The 19,737-nt window shown below is 34.5% G+C and overlaps 1 protein-coding gene across 1 annotated transcript; it reads left to right on the forward strand.

Annotated features, from left to right (window-relative positions):
• The first annotated feature begins 17,044 nt into the window (after window positions 1-17,044).
• Window positions 17,045-18,837, forward strand: LOC142351051 (dol-P-Man:Man(5)GlcNAc(2)-PP-Dol alpha-1,3-mannosyltransferase-like). Its single transcript, XM_075403122.1, has one exon. The coding sequence runs from the start codon at window positions 17,452-17,454 to the stop codon at window positions 18,694-18,696; it is 1,245 nt and encodes a 414-aa protein (XP_075259237.1). The 5' UTR covers window positions 17,045-17,451; the 3' UTR covers window positions 18,697-18,837.
• Window positions 18,838-19,737: the final 900 nt, after the last annotated feature.

A 19,737-nucleotide genomic window follows, 5' to 3' on the forward strand; every position in this document is an offset into this window, starting at 1 on the left:
TTTCACGGATAACGCAAAAGCCGAACGGTTTTCAAGTTTTTGAAAAATCGTTGTGCTAGCTTTATTATTGTTGTTGTGATAGCCTTGCGATTGTTATGAATGGTAATTAATTGTTTTTTTTTCATACTCTGACGTCTGTTTTCTGCTTTGACCTGGTAATGAATAATGACAGATCCCAGGAATTCAAATTGATTTTGCTTCCAACGCAACGAAAGCAATTTGTTTCGGAGTTTACTATTTTTGTATTAGAGACATTTCTTCGCCCAGAATTGAGTTAATTCTATGCAGGAAATGAAGACTTAACAGTCAAAGCATAATCTGGGTTATAATAATATTTATTAATAACATGTAAGTGCATAATAGATCACTGCTTTTCGACGTTAATAACTGATGCAAACGAGGCTGAAGGAACCAAAAAGCGTCGACATGTTAATATATCTGTCATACGAACCAAGAAGTTTACTCATACTGAGATTACGTCAACTGTCATAATATAATACTACCTTTTATCGGACAGATGACGTTATAGCTAGAGTTATGGGATATTTGACGCAACAGCTGTCAAAATGGTTTGTAATATTCTGAGCTAATGACGAGTTTTGACCGTAGAAGTGGTTTTAAGGGATACAAAACTTACCCACAATTTGAAGAAAGACTTGATTGAGGATATTTCGCAGATACAACGCTGTTTGGGGAGCTATAAAAATTGAAATTAAAAGAAGCTACCTTTTCTCTACGGGATTACTGAAAATAATATGGAGGATTTCAGTCGTTCAAGACAACAATTAACTGAAAATTGGAGAATTATAAGCATTTCTTTTTATTACAAGCCCGAATGCTGTTTATGCAGCTAAGAGCTGGGACAAAAGGCTGATAAATTCATAAAGTTTATGGTTTTTATGGTCTATTACAAGAATTGCTAATTGAGGACAATATTTATAATACCAGAAACCTTGAAATTTAAACCATTTTGATTCTTGATTTCCTGATATATCAAAACAATGACGTCGGCCAAAAAACAATAAGAGAACAACATTCTGCTCAACGATATTTGTGTGCACTCTTTACAGGCATAATTTACATTTGGCTTTTGGTGAATAACTAGTGCTCATACAAAAGATTCAGAACTAAAATTTTTTTAAAAGAACACTAATAAATTGAGCAAGCATTATTCTTAGTCTAACCGATTTAATAGGCACTCTAGACTGGTAGTCTGAAAACTTCGCACGAAAGCCCGTTTTTTATTGTGTTCAAATCTCTGTAAGAAAAAATAAGAATTGCAAAAAGTTCACCAGTCAGGATAAGTAGCTTCATGGCTTTCTGTTTTGTGAATTTAAAAACTGCAGGATTAATTGTCTGCAGAATTAGTTGTCGGAGGGCACCTAATGGCAGCTGTTCACTCTTGAGATAAAAACAGGGCAACCGCGACAAAAAATGTATGTAAAATAAAGGCTTTAAATTCATTTGATTTTTTTTTGCATGTCAAAAACCTAAGATTTTAGCCTCATAATCTCAAGAAAGCATTGATAAGAATGATTGAAGATTCGTATTTGGCTACAATTTTAATTAAGTATTGCTTTTTAACATTTTCAGAAACAAAAAGTCTTGTCTCAGAAGTCTTATAATTTATTTTTAGTTGCAAAATGCAAAATTAGAAAAAAAATCTTTTCGGAGTGAGGGATGAACAGCAAACCACAATTTAATATTGATAACTTTAATATGTGATTTCAAAGACGCGAGATCATAGGCAGATATGATACTCGAGTAAAAAATAGATTCTTTATCTCACCCTTTAAGAGAGGGAGTCTTCATCGAAAAATGTATCACCCACTCAGCGTGAGTTTTCATGGGCGAACTGTCCTTGCCACGATAGTGTAAAACATTGCCAGTTTTGCCAATAAAAATAAAAATGCAATTAGGAACTCTCCATATATTACCACTGATTTCATAAACAATGTTGAGTGTATTTTCTTTAACAAATCTCGACTTAGGTCTAGGTAGAAAATATCTAAATTTTTTATATCCGTTTTGCTATGTTTCCTTTGTATTGTACTAATAACATTTGTTTGTCAAGGAACTGGAATTGATAGATTTTGTGATTTGTGCCTGTGGTTTTTTGTTTTCACTCCTTTGTTTGATAAAAAGCTGATTGATATTTTTATAAGCAATTTTGGGTTGCCAATGATTAGGATTTTTAATAAGATATTAAATTTCCTCGAGTTTAGTAAAAGATGCTGAGATATTCTACCACTTAATTGTGCCTCTAAGAAGTGATTCTGTTGGTTTCACTAGTAACGGGGAAATGATCACTCAGACCAATGGAATTACAGATTAGACCTAAAAAAATAGGCTTTGCGAAAAAATTGAAATAACTGAAAACGTTTACAATTTGGGACCAAAAATCAGTACACCTCCTCCCCGTATGAGGAAAGGAAACTCTTAGTGACCAAAGGTTTTAGCATATGGTGATGTTTACGTCTAAGAGATGCATAGATAAAACAAACGAAATCTCATCATTTCCACAATGGAGGCTATTAGAACTTATATAGTGCAAAAGTGCATTCCTTTATATCGTCCTTTTTTATTTTTCTTGACTCGTTAGTTATATAACCACTTATTTTTTTGCTCATTGTCAGTTGATATATAGTTGAGGTTTTTAATGACATATATTTTTAATTTTTCACTATCTAGAATTGAAACACATAAAAAATATTGTATAATTGACGATGAAAATTGAAAAAATTTGCCGGCTAGTTTTTAGCAACTTTCAACAAAATGTCTAGCTACTTTCAACAACTGTATTTTTATATAGTTTCACCTTTGAAAGTAATTTTAAAAATAATTCAGTTTTTTTTAGTTTCTAGCGACGGGTGAGTTGTTTTGCAGAAATCTTAGTTTGATCACATTCGCAACATGTTATTTTGTGACGGTTTTTGAAATCAGCAGAGCACTAAAATGAAGACTATTTTTTTAATGTCTTATATGATGTTTTCGAATGAATACATAATTTTAATTGCCACATTTGCTTACCATGCTTTTCCTCAAAACATTTGAAATCAGGTGTATGAGTTCTTGCCGAAGTTGCTTACTACTTGTCGCATTTGATTACCTTGCTTTTCCTCAAATATTTTAATATGTTTTTCAAAACTGTTTGGGTTACTTTGCATGACTGAAAAACCAAAATTCTTATTGTAATCGGCCACCACACACTTAGGTGTTTGATGTCTTGCTTTTTAAGTCACGATTTTTCTGCTATGTAGTTTTTTGGCTCTACATATCTTGGTTTTGTTGAGAGAACATGTACCGCTTTTTCACCATTATGCGTGAGATCATTTTCATTGTTCCATCTGCTGTGTTATATATTTCGTTTTTATCTAAATAAGCATGCTTTTGACAGATTTATAACCGACAAACAATTGGTTTATTTTATCGTCAGGCTTTATATTTTGGCCACCATTTAAATAATCGAGAAAATTTAAAACGAAAATAAACTTCATTATAAAGTAGTGTAACAGGATTTGAATAATCTCTTGGTGACCATTATGCTGGGATGTAAACGTTACACAAAGAAAACAGTTAACAACTTTGGTCTGTTTTTTTTTCACTCTTTTTGTTCCTTATACGATTATCAGGAAAATAGCACAAGAACAATACTTTTTCGCCAGACATTAAAAAATTGACACAATTTTTTTTCGTTTTGTACTCCGCCTAAGGATACGTGCACTGCCGTTTTTAGGTTTTACCAATCATTTGACAATTTTGAGCTTAACTCCTATATTTTGTCCTACCTGTTGTTTTAGCACAATATAGCCGCTTGCGTTTTTCGTTTTGTTTCTGATTTTATACTTATTCTGCTCTGTTGAAAGATTTGGAATTAAATTTTTGTTTTAATATATTCAAGCCACTCAATTTCATAAACAGAATTGAATTGGCTATTTGTTCTGCAGAAATCTTAGTTTGATCGCATTCGCAACATGTGATTTTGTGACGTTTTTTGAATTCAGCAGAACACTAAAATAAAGACTATTTTTTAATGTCTTATATTATGTTTTCGGATGAATACATAATTTTACTTGCCACATTTGCTTACCATGCTTTTCCTCAAAACAATTGAAATCAGATGTACGATTTTTTGCCGAAGTTGCTTACCACTTGCCGCATTTGATTACCATGCTTTTCCTCAAAACAATTGAAATCATAGCAGCTCTAAAAGAAGATTTTTTGATAAGATTTTTGGTTTTCCCCAAAAATTGTTAGGTGCATGCTACTCCAGTAATAAAAAAACTACTGTGTTCAAATCATACGGATCTACAAATTCCTCAAATCAATCAATTTTTTTCGTGGCTTGTCGAGCCGTTTTGTTTGCCACAATCTTTTCATTTTACCTATTTTTGCCTCTATTTCAAAAAAAGATTTTCTTCATCCGTATATAAATGTCACATAAGCATTATTCTCAAATCAAAAGAAAAACTGACTTGAAAAGGATAGGGAATGGGGCTGCACAGCTCTCAAAATGACAACCCTAGGCACTTGATTAACGACATCAAACAATTCCACATTTTAATGTAAAATAGATAAAAAATCAAATATGTAAACTTCATAAAAATCGTTTTTTGGAACAATTTTAAAAAGGTAAGGCGATATTTAAACAGAGCCAGTCTCTTACTCCCTCTCATTGCTATTCAATTGAACCTTGAGAAGAAAAATTTACAACATGTTTTTCTGAACACTTTCTAAATTTTTTCAATTTTTAGCAAAACTGAGGTCTAAAGTCAGGATCATTTTTTGGTTTTCCTTTAGAGAGAAAACAAACAATTTTTACATAATTATTAATAAGAAACATTTTTCACTAGTTTACTATTCTGCTGAGTGAACATTTTCTTCAAATTCTTGTTAAATTTTGAAATTTGAGTCATATTCAAATTAGTAACATTTGGAAAACACTATTATTGCTCTAATTTCCGCACAGTTGTGTAGCTCTATACATAGTTGAATTCCGTTCAATGTTTCTATTCAGTCATGGCTCTGTAAAAGGATTGGCTTTACCTAATATGGTAAAGTGTGTTCGAAAAATATCAAATATGTTATTCTAATATTGTTGAGAATGAGTCCCAATAGCTGATATCAACACAAGTTTCAATAGTTCTTTTATATTTTGGACAATGCTTCATTACCTTAAACTATCTTAGCTTGATCCGCGCATTTTTATGAAACTAAATGAATTCCAATTCTTTCTGCAAAAATTCTATGGGTTCTAAAGCCGAATAACTACTACAGCCGTAAACGATACAGCCATATTGAGAAATAGATTTGATGTTAGTCACGTAATACGATGTTAGCAATTGTTTTGGTTTTTAGGTACATAATATTGTAACTGATACCACACTGCTTTCCGAGTTCTAATTCAAATTAAATAATATGAGATTGATAAGGCATTTTACTATCAACATATACACCAAGATACTTGCATACAGATTTGATAATAATTTTAGTTTCAATTAAAACAAAGTGTCAATTGGAGATCCTCTTGCTTATTTTGATTTGGATTGTTTTTTTTCAAATTCTATTCTAGTCTTGCTTAAATCAAGCCCATCTTTTAATAAACTCAGTTTATCCGCAATGTCATTTGTCTGAGTATTTATGACTTTCAGACCTGTGTTGTTTGCTAGAAAGTATTACCTCAACATTTGTGCATACTCGAGGCAGATCATTCATGTAGAGAAGAAAAAATGAACGAACAGGATTAGGCCTCTGAAGAACTCCATTTTTTGTTTTGATCCGTTCTGATGTAACATTATTAATCTCTATCCGATGTGTTATACTCGATTACTATTGTGTTAGTCAATCGAGTCGGGAATGCTTATCAAACCACTGAGCTAGGGCAATTGCGTCGCGATTGCCAATTATCTTTAGGCTATTTGAATCCTCAACTTTGAACCAGTTGTTCGCGATGCGAATGGCTTAATCTCAATTGAGCGGGCGTATTTGAAAAGCGATTTACTAAAGTTAAATTGAAACTGAATTATAGCGATGCAAATTGGAGAATGAAAATTGAAATTAATAAATTGAAATTGAAAAGGAAATAACTTTATTTCACGCGTTAATCACGAAACAGGAAGGACTTAACAAAATGATTACAGTGTGAACGAACAGTTTCCTGTCTAAAATATGAACAGACATTAAAGTGGGTTGAAAGCATGATGAACTGAAATTAACTAACTAAATTAAAGCACCTTCTCTTCAAATGGAAAACATGAACTAAATACCGTGATGGATATTCTGAGCATAATATCCATCCCGTATGACACGATGGAAACGAATAGAAAGATAAAATGGTAACCATCCTCAACAGTTACCTCCGCAACAGTATTTTTTTGGTTTTCTGCAGACTCAATATATAATCAAGTGTTTCGAAGGTTCTTTTCAAATCAACAATAATCCGAATTTTATACTGCCTTTGGAAGATCTTTTTTTTTCAGTTTATTGAACCACAGCATATATCGTGCTATGTTTTGATCAGATGCCAATTTATATCGACTACGTATAGGAAAAATATTTGAGATATTTTTACGTTCTGATTTAGTAGGCGTCTTCGATTCTTCTACTGCAAACTGTGAGTAAAAAATACGTTACAATTTGTTAGTTTCAGTTATAGATTCTTCTTTATTGAGAGGATTAACTTAGGTTTCTTTCAAAGTTTTGAGAAAACACCTTCTGTGTGTGGACTTTTAATGAAGTGTGCAAGAACTATAGATATTTTATGCTTCGAACATTTCACAACTACACTAATTATATAGTTCTCTCTCTAAGTGCTTTATTTTCTAGGTTTTTAGTTATTTTTTCTGTTTCTATAAATTCGCCAAGCCACAAAGATTTTTCAGTTTTTCTAATATCGTGAAATTTGACAAAGGGATTTGATTTTGTTTATTTTTTAGGGATGCTCCTAAAATACTGGTTGAATGCTTCAACAATGTCTATGCTAAAAATATCCGGCAAAGAATTGACACTGTTATCTTGAAGTGGAATGTTCAAGTTGGCTTTAGTTTTACCTTTAAGCCATTGAGCGATATAAAAGTTTGTCTTGCGTCTCAGTTTTATTTTTTGAATTTGTTTCAAAAAATTAACTTTTGCACTCTGAACTCCAATTTCAATAATTTTGAGAATATCTCGGTACCCTGCCAATTTAATAGGATAATTAAGCTTTTAATTTTGAGACCATTGTTTTGTTGCTTTGTATCTCTTGATCGTGACTTCTGAGATTGCTATCAAATCACTTTGTTTTCATGTTAATGTTATTTTCTTAAAAACTTTTGTTAGTTGCAAATTGCTTAAGGTTTTTCTGAAAACCTGAGTAAAAACGAAAATCCGGACTCACGATTATTTGATTGACATCTCCTCGTTTTTTTTGTTTAAATTTTTACGCTAAGTTGTCACAAGCAAAGGTTTTTTTGCGAAGAAAGTATCTCTAAAAAAAGAAACATCGTTCGTTTGGAAGCTTTCGCAATTCCGTTTATTCATAAAAAATATGGTCGGTTTTTGTCTCCTTCAACATTAAGGAAAAAGAGGCTGAACATTTTGAAATTGTGTAAAATTTTTAAAATTTTCTCTAGGTTTATTTTTCAGTGTCCCTGAATACGCTGAATTTCCTCTTAATAAACAATATTACCTAGATAACTTAGCTATTGGGGTCAGTCAGATAGCACTTAGAGTTGTAAAGCTCTCTCATTTTCAAAACAAAGACAGGCTGAACGCCCAAGAAATTGAAAAACGTTATTCACACAAAAGTAAAGCAGACTTTTTAGGCGCAAAGTAAGATTTCTTTTGTAACTGAATTTTACTCAGTCATGCCCACTTTTTAATAATCTAAAAATAGTTTTCGTTCTCTCTTTAAAACTTTAGCTGTTACAATTGTCACAAAACTCTAAAACATAAAATTTACTGCTATAGCCAATATTTCCATTTTTTTCTCAAAAAAATGAAATTATTAGTTCCCATAGTTCTTTTCCCCATTGTTAAAATTTCTGATAAGACACCATAGTACCTCTTCGTAGATATGAAAGTAATCAAATCCCAGGAAGATAAAAATAAGGGGGATCCGATAACATTGGCCATGTTTTGTGTAGCTATTATTCGACTCATTTTGATACTCGTAGATCGGAATATCACTCATAAGTGGTACGCCGATATTACTATTCTTCATTCTTTCACAGTTTTACTGGAACAGCTCAAAAAACATGGAAATGGCTTTGTATAAAAAGTAACAAAGTGTCATCTAACTGCCAAACCGATTCATGTAGAGGTAGATGAAAATTCTCCTGTTGTGGATTTCGACCTGATTGACAGTCATCGTGTCGTAGGATCTGTAATAGGCTCAAAATATTGTTTCAAAACAGTTCTTGAAAAAAGTGCGAAGACTTTCCGATGCTACTCAGGAAACTCTCTCGACTCAGAAAGGTCTCTGCTAAGAATATCAATAAGTCTTACTTCAAGATGCAGAACATAGTGGCTGTAGTGATAGTAAACGACTCAAGTCCAGTTTAGGGAAACACATAAAGCATACAAACCAAAGCAACGAGATTTTAAAATATGGATGCAAAATACAATGCCTACGACCTGCAAAAAGGACTAAAACCTTTATATAAAAAGAAAGATTTTTCCATCTGAGACGAGTTAAGTATTTTTAAAGTGGCCATTTTGGTTTGGGATGTTGCAAAACGGAGATCAAGATCACAATCAATTAACTAATTTACATAGGGCAATAAGATCTGTTCCTGCTAGCGGCACATTTTAGACGAAACATTTAGCCGCTTCACGCATTCAAAATAACTGTTCTGACTGGTACAGAGGACACAGTTAAGAACAAGATATTGACCTTTGTTCAGTTTTTTAGGAACACTACAGAGCGTGTCGCATGTAGGGGATGCAAACTAGAGGAGATATTGGACAACTGATCTATAAAGAGGTTACCCCTGGAGAGAATTACATACTTAGAATATTTCGTTTCAAACATTGTAAAACTTTTGACGCTTTGGCAGTGTTCTGGTTGATATTTATGTCTTAAGTAAGTTTTGCACAAAAACCATTTCCGATGTCAACGATGGCTTATACATATTTGAGGTCTGAACCTTTGAGATCGGCCTAAGCATCGCTCTATTGTCCCAACGAAATGATCTGTCGTTTTTGCGATTAAAAAATCTAATCCATTGACCTGAAGCAAAGCTGAGAGGCTGTCACTATATCTTTGAATGTCATTTGCGGGAGACTTTGTAAAATTTTTTTGGCCAGTTTCGATACGATTCGCATAATTCAATAAAAGCAAACCAAAAAACACTAGTTTTTAAGGAGCAAACAATACGACACAATGTCCAATGCTATTCCTACATCAAATGATACCGCCATACCGTCTGCATCTTGATCTCTGCTGATATGAACGATGTACTCTCTAAACAAAGCAGAGCATATATAAAGATAAAGATAACCAATTCGAAAACAGTTGATGTTTGGGGTATGTTGCGCAAGGTCCAATAGTTATGATGGGAAACGGCCGTCGAGAAATTTCACGTTGAAGAAAAATTTGCAATGAATTACTAAAGGAGTCTTTTCACTGATAAGGCCACGCAGCAAACTCAAAAAATTAAAGAGAAATTCAAAATTTCAGGTTGCCAAATAGTGAGCATTTAAAAAAAACAAGCTAAGGAAAATAATCGCTGCCCAAAGATGTAAGCAAATTAATAGTTGTCAAGATAATGCAATTGTCAGGTACAATGAATTCGAGATTTTTTTAACCGAATATCACCTAAAAATTAAAATTCTTTTTTGAGGCTGATAATTGGTTTGAGGACAAAACTAAAAATTCATTGAACTGCTTTCTAATACCACTTGGGAAATCACCGTAAAAATATTGCTTGAACAAGTTTTTCCCAACCTTAAGGAGCATAAGAATTGGAAGCAGTGTCTGTGATTGTATTATTAAAAGTTTCGACAGACAATCAATTATCCTTCTCAATTGCTCACTTCAAGTCTGTGGTCAACTTTGGCTGCTGTATCAAATTTGAAAGCTGTCGGCAAAATTTGAACGCCTTTGTCAAAGTGTTTTACGTTGGTTTTGAACATGAAACTCATGCGTTGTATGCAGTGACTAGACATATTGTAAATAATAGCACTTTTTCTGAATGATAAGAGGAGACTTCGACAACGCTTTATTTAGATAGTGGCTCTAAGTCGTCATATATAGACAATGAAAAGACGACTCGCCAATTGTTAATTGGTGAGACGTCTCTTAGTTGTCAGTGTTCTACGACGACTTGGAAACACTATGTAAATAATGTGTTGCCGACGTCTCGTCAAATCATTCAGAAAAAGTGACATAGTGTGCCAGTTTCTTTCTACTGATTGCATCCAATAAATTTTTGCATGCTCAAAAACGACTTGAATCTTTTTACTAACAGACTCCAAAATGTTTTGACTTATGCAGCTGCTAAGGTTTAACCGGACTTGGATTGAACAATTGAGATGGGTATTTTACTGTTTGTCGAAATTTTTGGCGGCCGCAGTCCGGCATCTTTAGATGCAAACGAATGGAGAGCAATTCTGATTTGCTTCAAAGAAAACTCGGTCAATGTTGCAAAAACGTTATCAGTTAACAGCTTAGCTAAAAACAGATTAGCCAACAATTCTCCCAATAAGTCTTGGCAGCATACAACGCTTGTCGCCTCAGAGAAATCAACAAAACCTGCTGTTTGATCAATTGGCGTTAAAGAAATCTTGGACCCTGCTATTGGGAAAGGTATAATTAATTGCATCTTGAATGAATTGTTTTCATGGGAGCAATAGACGTCTCTGCGTTGACAAAAACTACGAAAATGATTATGCTATAGGTTAAAAACGGTTTGCTGATTATGCTGCCGAAGAGGAAGGTTCACTCCTAATTACGTTAAAAATTCATTCAATTGCCTCAATCCAAATTATCTTGAAAATATGTAAAAAAATTTCCTTCCTGAGCCTGTGGTTTTCAAATTTCATGCACATAACCATTAGGCCTGTTTCGAACCGGCGTCTGCTTGTAGCCACAAAAAGGCACCACCCAGGGAGATTCTATTGCCATGGCAGTGTATTGCATAGCCAAAATTCCATTGATTGACCTGAAGCGGAACTTGCAAGAGGAGTAGTGCAAGAGGATACATGGAGAACAAACCAAAATTTTTCGCTGAAGGATTTAATCACAAGAAGTTTTTTTGTTACCTACTTAATGCTCCAAAGAGCCAATGGTTTCAAAGCAGAAGGCGAACTACAGAACGGGAAAATGTTTCAGAGGAAAGTGTCGATTTTGTAAAAGGCTGGCACGCTTTGGGATCAGTCCATGAGAGTGAAAATTCAGTCCGTGTGAATCCCTCCTAGCAACTACATTGCATCTTCAGAAGACGCCTACATATGTTTAACGGAAGGTTTTCAGTAAAAATTGCGTTTCGTTGTCGTTCAACTTCCAAAGCTCAGAGTGGTTGGAGGTATCAAAAAAATTTCGAAGACTGATGTTGGTATCGTTTTTCGAATTTTGCCTTACTGACGATGCAAGACAGTTATTTTTGCTTCCAAACTCCAGATGTATTTTGCAGAAAAAAAACACCTTTCAACTTTTTGCAGCTGATGATTTGTCAACAGTCAATTTTTTAAAAAGAATATCTGCATATAGGTCTCTTGCGTTTGCAATACCTGCAGAAACAATTATACACTTTTTGAAATTGGCGACAGCGAAAACGTCCTCTAACTGAGGCTTGTCTCTTTTACATCATAAAACCTTCTAAACGTAGAAGGAGATTAGAGACAGCTGTTTTTGTATGAAATGAGATGCCACTTAATGAAAACATCAGATAGGGATACACTAATTAATGGTGACTCACAAAAAACACCGTGACTAAAAATTTTATAACCCCTGGTGCAGGTATCACGGACGTAGTCAATTTTAACCCATAGCCAGGTAAATTAAGAGTCATTGTTCTATTTAATGGTAGCAACAATCTTTCTGACGGATACTTTCCCTCCTCCACCCGTATCGAAGAAGTTCCTGTGGAACTCAGCTATCTAGCAGACGGCCTCTTCGACGTTGCAAGTATTTGTTCTCTTCCCCAAGAGTCGGAGCATGAACGTCACCAGAGAGCACGCAGTGAACAGAGCCTTACAAAGATGATCGTTTAAATCCTTGTCAGGTTATGGCAGGCTGTCTGGAAGGACATTTTCAAGGATGAACTTAGTGGATCAAGAAAGTGTTAATCTTAACGTTTTTGGCATCAGCTTAGTTAAACTTATCCTGCGAACAAAAAAACCTGTATAAAAATTACTAAGCTGACCGAACTGTACACCGAACGCATACCAGTGAACGAGGCAAAAAAATTGTGTTTATGGTCTTTTCAGAGGGTAAAGATAAACCAGAGATTCTTCTCGTCAGGACGCACGGTTTTTTATCTATCCTTATTTTCAACAGTTTACTAAGTTCTAGTGAGGAATTCCAGTCTGAAATAATCTTAAATATTGACCATAGGTTCCATACATTAAGATCCACGGTCTCAAAAAACACTGAAAACTTAAAACGATCTATCCCTTTATCTCAGCAGTCTCTTGTCTAAGTTAATTCTTTTTAAAAAGTAAAATCATGATTGGCGAACAAAAACTAACAAAAAAACGTTGTAAAACTTTCTCAGCAGATATAGGTGCAAAGTTGGCCGTTTTCTATTTCGTAGCATGTTTTGAATGCATTCACTTTTCAAAAAAGTGTACCGGCATGTCCCAAGAGGCTATTTTCGGCATCAGTAGTATTATGCAAAATGTTTTCTTTACATTCCAAAAGTTTCTGGATAACATTCCAAAAGTTTCTGGAGCTAAACAGAAAAAAAGAAAGACAAGTTACCTGATGTAATTGTTAGCTTGTGGACTGAGAAGACCATCATAGAGTTGAAACAGGAAGCAGAAGAATGAAAGCCAAATAATTAGGAACCAACTCAAAGAGATTAAAAATGCTATTGAAATCAAAAGTTTACAATCTTCACGAGCAGAACCAAAACATTTAAAGGCTCCTCAAACACAAAGAATATCACAAAAAAAAACAGGAGCAAATCCAAAAAGATTTTGAATTCGAAATCTCGTACTCTGGTTAGAAGACATCAGGAAATGGACAAATGTCCCAATATATGTAAATGCCACAAATTCAAACGAATGACTATTACACTCAGAAGTGTAAATTTTAACCTATGGTGCAAGGAGCTTAATTGATCTAAAACGGAGAAGTAAGATTGAAAACTGCGTGTCAATTGAAAACGATCTTGATATCATTTTTTTTACAGAAACTTTGCTTAGTAGCGATATCACGGACAAAACCCTTTTCCTTAAAGACTATACAATTCATGTGAGAGACAAAAAAATCGACACGCACAAAATTAAACACGGGGGAGTCCTCATTGTTGTAAGCAAAGCACCTCATGAGAGGGTTGCTTTGAATCCTGAAAATGAATACGTTGTTATCAATGTTAAGCCAGAAGATGTCTCGATGCTGATCTTCTGCTTTAGAACCCTTCAAAAAACATTCTATAGAGACGGTTGTTCGAATCAATGATCTCCTTAAAAATTGAAGTGAATCAATATGCTAAAACAGTAAATTTTGACTCAATAAAAATCACAGTGGACATTAATTTCGACAACACAATCTGCGAAATTTTAATTTCTAACGACGAGTGTGAAGACACAGTACTCGAGAGCTTGGGTAAACATCATTTCAAGGAAATCGCTGGAGAAAAAGTTAAAAGTCAATTATATTTTTTCCTCAATAACAATCCCAGCGCCATAATTAACCAGAAGTGAACGAGTTTAACAGATCATTTAGCTCAAATCATTAAGCTTGTAAAATAGTTCTACAATTAACACATGAAAATATTCTTAGATGTAAAATACAAAAATATGCTTTGTTGAGTAAAGTTGGCTGGAACAAGCTAAACGCAATCATAGTCAAAAAACTGTTTAACCCCCACTGCTACAGTAACGCAGACGCACATGTAAAGCAATAGTACAAATGGCTTTAAAATGTTTTGTTAGAAACGTTTCAACAATAACTAAACAGGGCAAGACTCCCGCCCTGGATTAAAAAAAACATCACACTTATTGAAAACTATCAGTACAATTAGAGAAAAATTTAAAACAAAACAATTCTGCCGAAATTTTTAAAACTGGAGAGAAAAAAATCAACTCCGAAAAAACTTAGTCAAGGACCAAACTCAGTTTGAAGAAAAAATTTTTCGAGGTAGAAAATTTTCAGATCTACAGAGATATTTGCGATCCATACACAAATTAGTGAATTTCTCGAGACAATGAAGTAAGACATTGAAAAATTGAATAACTCAGAAGAGTACGTTTTTTCAGCGACTTTTTTGCAAGCCTTTTCTTAAAAAGCAATCAAATGATCAAATCAAACCTTCGCGAAAAAGATTTATAACCATGTGAACATAAATTAAAATAAAATTTCAGAAACCCTATCAAAACTTGAACTTTGTAAAGCATGTGGCCCGAAAATATAGGCAATTTTGTGTTAAAAAACCTGCCTACCCTCTCAAAATCTTTACTGATAGTGTTTAAGGCTGCGCTATAAAAAGGCTATTCTCCTTCGTTTTGGAAAATAAATGAAGTTATTCTCGTCTTTAAAGGCAAAGACAGAGCTGACGTGAAGCAATACAGACCTATAAGCCTTATCTGCAATGCATCAAAAGTTATCGAAAGTTATATTCAAAAAAACTATATGACATTGTAAAAACGATGGTATGGTGTTCGAAGACACAGGTTAGTGATAACGCAGATGTTGTTGGTCTTGAAACAAATTTGATTGTAATGAAGAAGAACTCTTGGTTCTGTATCTAGCCTTCAAAAAAGCCTTCGATAGCGTTCAACATGACATTGTGCTAGAGAAAATTGAAACGCTGGGCATTGGCGGCAACTTCTTGAAATTCATTGCCAAATAGTTATAAAAAGAAAACAATATTTAAATGATTTTAACTCTGAAACAGTGAAAACAAAAAGTGGTGTTCCACTAGGATTCCTAATAGGTCCACTTCTATTCGTCATTTTTGTTAATAATCTGCCTCAACAAGTAACCAAGTGTGAATCACTTGCTTGTGCAGACGATATTAAGATTGTTTCAACAATCAGTGAAAACATGCAAAACGATTACAACGGCGCCAAAGCTGAACTGGAAACCTAATATCAAAAAAAACGTGCAGGAAGGCACTGAAAGCGTTCTACTTAAAAAACACTTCAGCGTCTACAAAACTAAGCGCAAATTTCAATGTTTACTCAGGATACGTGATGACAATTGTTTCATATACAACTCAAGCCTAGTTCACTAGCAAAACGGAGACGAAGGAAAATGAGCGCGTTAAAAAAACTACCATTTGGATCCTACACAAATGGGAACTGAATTACAAGAAGAGACTTGGAAAACACAATTTACTTCAATTATTCTTATATATAGAACAACAAGATCTACTTCACCTAATTGCTTTTCTCAGGAAATTACAATGTCATTTTTCCGATCACTAAAAACCAAAATTGTGATGAGCAAACAAATACCAGACAGTTTGAGATAATAAACACAAACTGAACAAGAACAGAAAAGATAGATGAACATTTCTGGAGGTGTTCTAGTCAACTTTTAAAGCTAAAAGGAATAAGTCAATAAAAATAAATTATTTAAAACAAACGTTTTCCCTCTAACCAGCATCATCAGGTTAGGAAAATTTTACAAGTTAAAGTTGGAGTATTTTGAACTATGGTGATTTAAACCTATCATGTTAGTTTGTCACGATTTAATATGTACAAATTGAGATTTGAAATTTAATTTAAAAATTTTCCTCTCAATTTGTTACCAGATTTGCAAACGTTTTGTAGTTTTCCATTTCTTTTACTATTTTGTTCCATCTCGTTGAATGGCACTCTTAAAATTTCGCAATCGACCCAAATTCGGTTCCATAGACATGTAATTTTCAAAATGAGCCACATATGTGCATGTAAACTAATTTTTGAGTGCTAGCTTTCTGCTCCTGTTTTCATCCCGCGTGTTAAGTGTCGGCTTTCGCTGAGCAATATACATAGCTTCCAGTGTCATTAGTTTTTGCAAGTTGTTGCACTGATCAAAGATAGGCCACTCAAAAACTCGGGAAGAGCCACAACAATCACCCACATGTTGTCCAATTGCGGAGTGAGTCTGTTTTTTGATGCTCCGAAATCCTTGTGGCGATATGTCGGCAGGTTTGCCCGACATAGGTTGAATTACATCCAATATATGTTATCTGGTAAACCTAATGAGACCTCAGGTGCTTCTCAAACCTCGATTTCAATGTCAATAAATCATCATTTTTTGTTCAATAATGTGCACTGCCATATCCAAAAACGCTCAGTTGCGCTTATCAATTACAGTTTCAAGAGTGAATTCTAAATTTGGATGCAAACCGTTGACCTCCTGAAACAATTTAATGGGGTCGTCTTTTACGGTACAAATACTGTCATCTACATAACTTTCAAAAAGTTTCCGTTTTCTGCCATGGTCACCTACTGGCATTTTTTGCTGTTCTTACATATCCAAACGACATCCCCCAATTTTTCGTATTGCTCTATGTCTATCCTTTGTCATTTGGTATGGTACAAGTTTTCGCATTTTTCACACTCGACAGCTTTTCTGTGCCAAGCAATTTTTCGATGACAATCTGGACATTTCTCTTTGGTATCTTTAATTCTCACACTCGGTGCTTGATTCTCATCACTCAATTTTTCTTCAAAGTACTTCATTCAAATGTAAGCTAAGACAACTGCTAGGCATGCCCCCATTGCCAGGCCGTCTTTCTGACAGTACCAGTTATCATTACTTTTGAAGTGAACATTGGTGACTGCCAGTTTCAGTAAGATCTTGAGTGTGGATCGTTCGATGTCAAGTGCGTTGTCACTTGAGTATAAAGATCGCAGTGCTATTTCAATGGCCTCAAACTGGTATATTTGTATACAAACTTTTAAATTTGTTATCAACTTTTAAATATTATCTGTAAAATCACAAATTTAGCTATTGAAAGCTTAAACAAAAACGATTAACTGAATAATACTGGAATTATTTTTATAGACATTACTCGAAGACAATTCTTGTTCGTAGAACTTTTGTGCAACTGCGACAACTGCAATCCAGTAAAGAAGGTCAAATTAGCCAACCAATAAAGGGATGTCAACGAGCGATGTCAATAAAGGGATGTCCTTAGTGCCACGACCCTGAAGCCTAAACTACTACCACTATATAAGATCACGTCAACTGTTCATATAACTGTTTCTATATAGTTTGATGCATTGTGTTTCGGTTATCTGGTCCTGTTGTTCTTTTGTTCCAGTTCGTATGTCATTATTGATCATAATGGTTATCTTTTTCTTTTAGGTATCATGCCATCCAAAGTACGTCCTCCCGGAGCTCTATCGGCCCTTTTGCATTTCCTGAAACATAATTTCTGGGAAGTATTTTATTTACTGTTGACCATCGAAATTTTTCTTTCTCTGGCTGTGATTAAATACGTTTCGTATACCGAAATTGACTGGCAAGCATATATGCAGGAAGTCGGCGGTTTCATGAATGGAACCTACAATTATTCACAACTGAGTGGTTCAACCGGACCTTTAGTTTACCCTTCGGGATTTGTTTACCTGTTCTCATTGCTGTCAATTGTTACCAACTATGGAGAAAACATCAAATTAGCACAATATATTTTCATGCTTTTATATCTTATGAATGTGTACGTTGTGGCTAAACTTTATCGACGTGCAGGCATGCCTGCTTTCTTGTTGATCACGTTGTCTTGTTTATCATATAGGTTGCATTCAATTTTTATGTTACGATTGTTCAATGACTGTTTTTGCGCTTTTTTCCTTTACGTTTCGATATTTTATCTGACCAAACATTCTTACATCCTTTCTGCCTTAGTCTTCAGTCTTGCTTTATCAGTTAAGATGAATGCTTTATTGTTTTTGCCGGGATTTTTGGTAATTTTAACTTGCTGTGGAGGTATATTATTGTGCACCAAATTTATTGCTATAATTGTAATCAGTCAGATTATATTTGCCGGGCAGTTTTTGTATCATGCTCCTATTGATTATTTGGGAAAAGCGTTTGAGTTCAACCGAGTGTTTTTCTTCAAATGGACGGTTAATTGGCGATTTTTAGGTGAAAATATGTTCTCTAATCCGCTATTTCACAAATTTCTTTTGCTTTCTCATTTGGTTTTGTTGTTTTTGTTTGCATGGTTTAAATGGAAACCCAGAGTTTTGAGGTTTTTGGACATTATTACGCCGAATTTCAGGGGCTTATTCCCCGCCATGGAACCTCGTGAAATGATTTCAATCCTATTTGAGTGCAATTTTATTGGAATTCTTTGCAGTAGGACTTTACATTACCAGTTTTACTCATGGTATTACCATACAATCCCATTTTTGCTGTATAATAATGCAAGGTTGCCCTATCCAGTTGTGGTGTTGATGGTGTGTTTAATTGAATATAGCTGGAATGTGTATCCTTCTACTAATGTCAGCTCGTTCATGCTGTTAATATCACATTTGTTCATACTGGCATCGTGTTGGACATCAAGAAAATACCTGAGCAGGAGCAATTCAAGAACAGACTTGAAAGATCGTTGAAATGGTATGGATTGAAATTGAGAAGACAAAATTGACAGACTCAATATGCATATTTAACCTTTTATAAATAGACTGGTTATGAAATTATATGATGTATAAGTGCTGGTAGAAAGCTTTGCACCTAATTTATTTGGGTCCCTATTTCGTTTTTAAATAGTATGAGAAGAGAATATTGAAATATAAAGGGATGGAGTAGAATGCCGGAAGGGTCTCTACGGTCGCCGTAACCTCCTCGTGGGCCATCAAGGATAGAATTTTGTCCTAACTAAGCGGCAAAGTCCTCGATCGGTCTCACAAATCACCAGGACTTAAAGACTGAATGTCAAAATATGTTCATTGCCGGTCCGATACATATCAGCGCAGGCATGAGCCTGACATGAGGGAGTTGAGGCAGAGCATTGAACAGTGCCCTTAAAAGAAGGGAGCAAAAATGGAGTGGTCGTAGGTGGGACCCTGTTTAAATGTGGCTCTTGTGGTCTATCTCGCCGACTTCTACCTGTTGGAAATGTCTCCAATAAGCAAAAGATGATTTTACTGACTCGAAAATCAACAAAGTAACGAAAGTGAAATCGAGACTAGTAGATGAAGTTCGACCATTTAGTAGCGATTTGGCAAGACTCCAATTAAAGTCTCTTGCGAATTTTAATCAGCCTGAACCTCCCTGTTAGAAGGCAACGAATTTAAGTTTTTTTGAGGCTGGTATATGTAGATTTTGTTGTTTTTTGCATTAGAATAACGGTTTTTCGAACGTTGAAGCCTATTAAGAACAGCAAAGTGATAGCTGGGGCTATTATTGGCGTTCTCTTAGTTTCTTACGTCAAAGTTAGCATTGATTTTCTGGAGGTTTTTTTCCGGAAGTAATATTTGTTCAGGCGGCGTTTTGACCTCCAAGCGAAAGAGTGAAATTTCACTGTTAACTATTTGTTTCCGAGCGAGAAACTTTTTTGTTCAATCACTGTGTGGGGTGAAAGAGTCTTTGAATTTGTAGTGGTTTTGAGAGTCCCGCATTTAGATAACTTGTTTGCCGTTTTTTGTCAATTT

The sequence above is a fragment of the Convolutriloba macropyga genome, chromosome 12, assembly GCF_964194025.1.
Source record: "Convolutriloba macropyga chromosome 12, txConMacr16.3, whole genome shotgun sequence".
Classification (NCBI taxonomy): domain Eukaryota; kingdom Metazoa; phylum Xenacoelomorpha; order Acoela; family Convolutidae; genus Convolutriloba; species Convolutriloba macropyga.

Coding starts and splice junctions, on each gene's coding strand:
- LOC142351051 (XM_075403122.1), top strand. CDS start 17,452: ATGCCATCCAAAGTACGTCCTCCCGGAGCTCTATCGGCCCTTTTGCAT.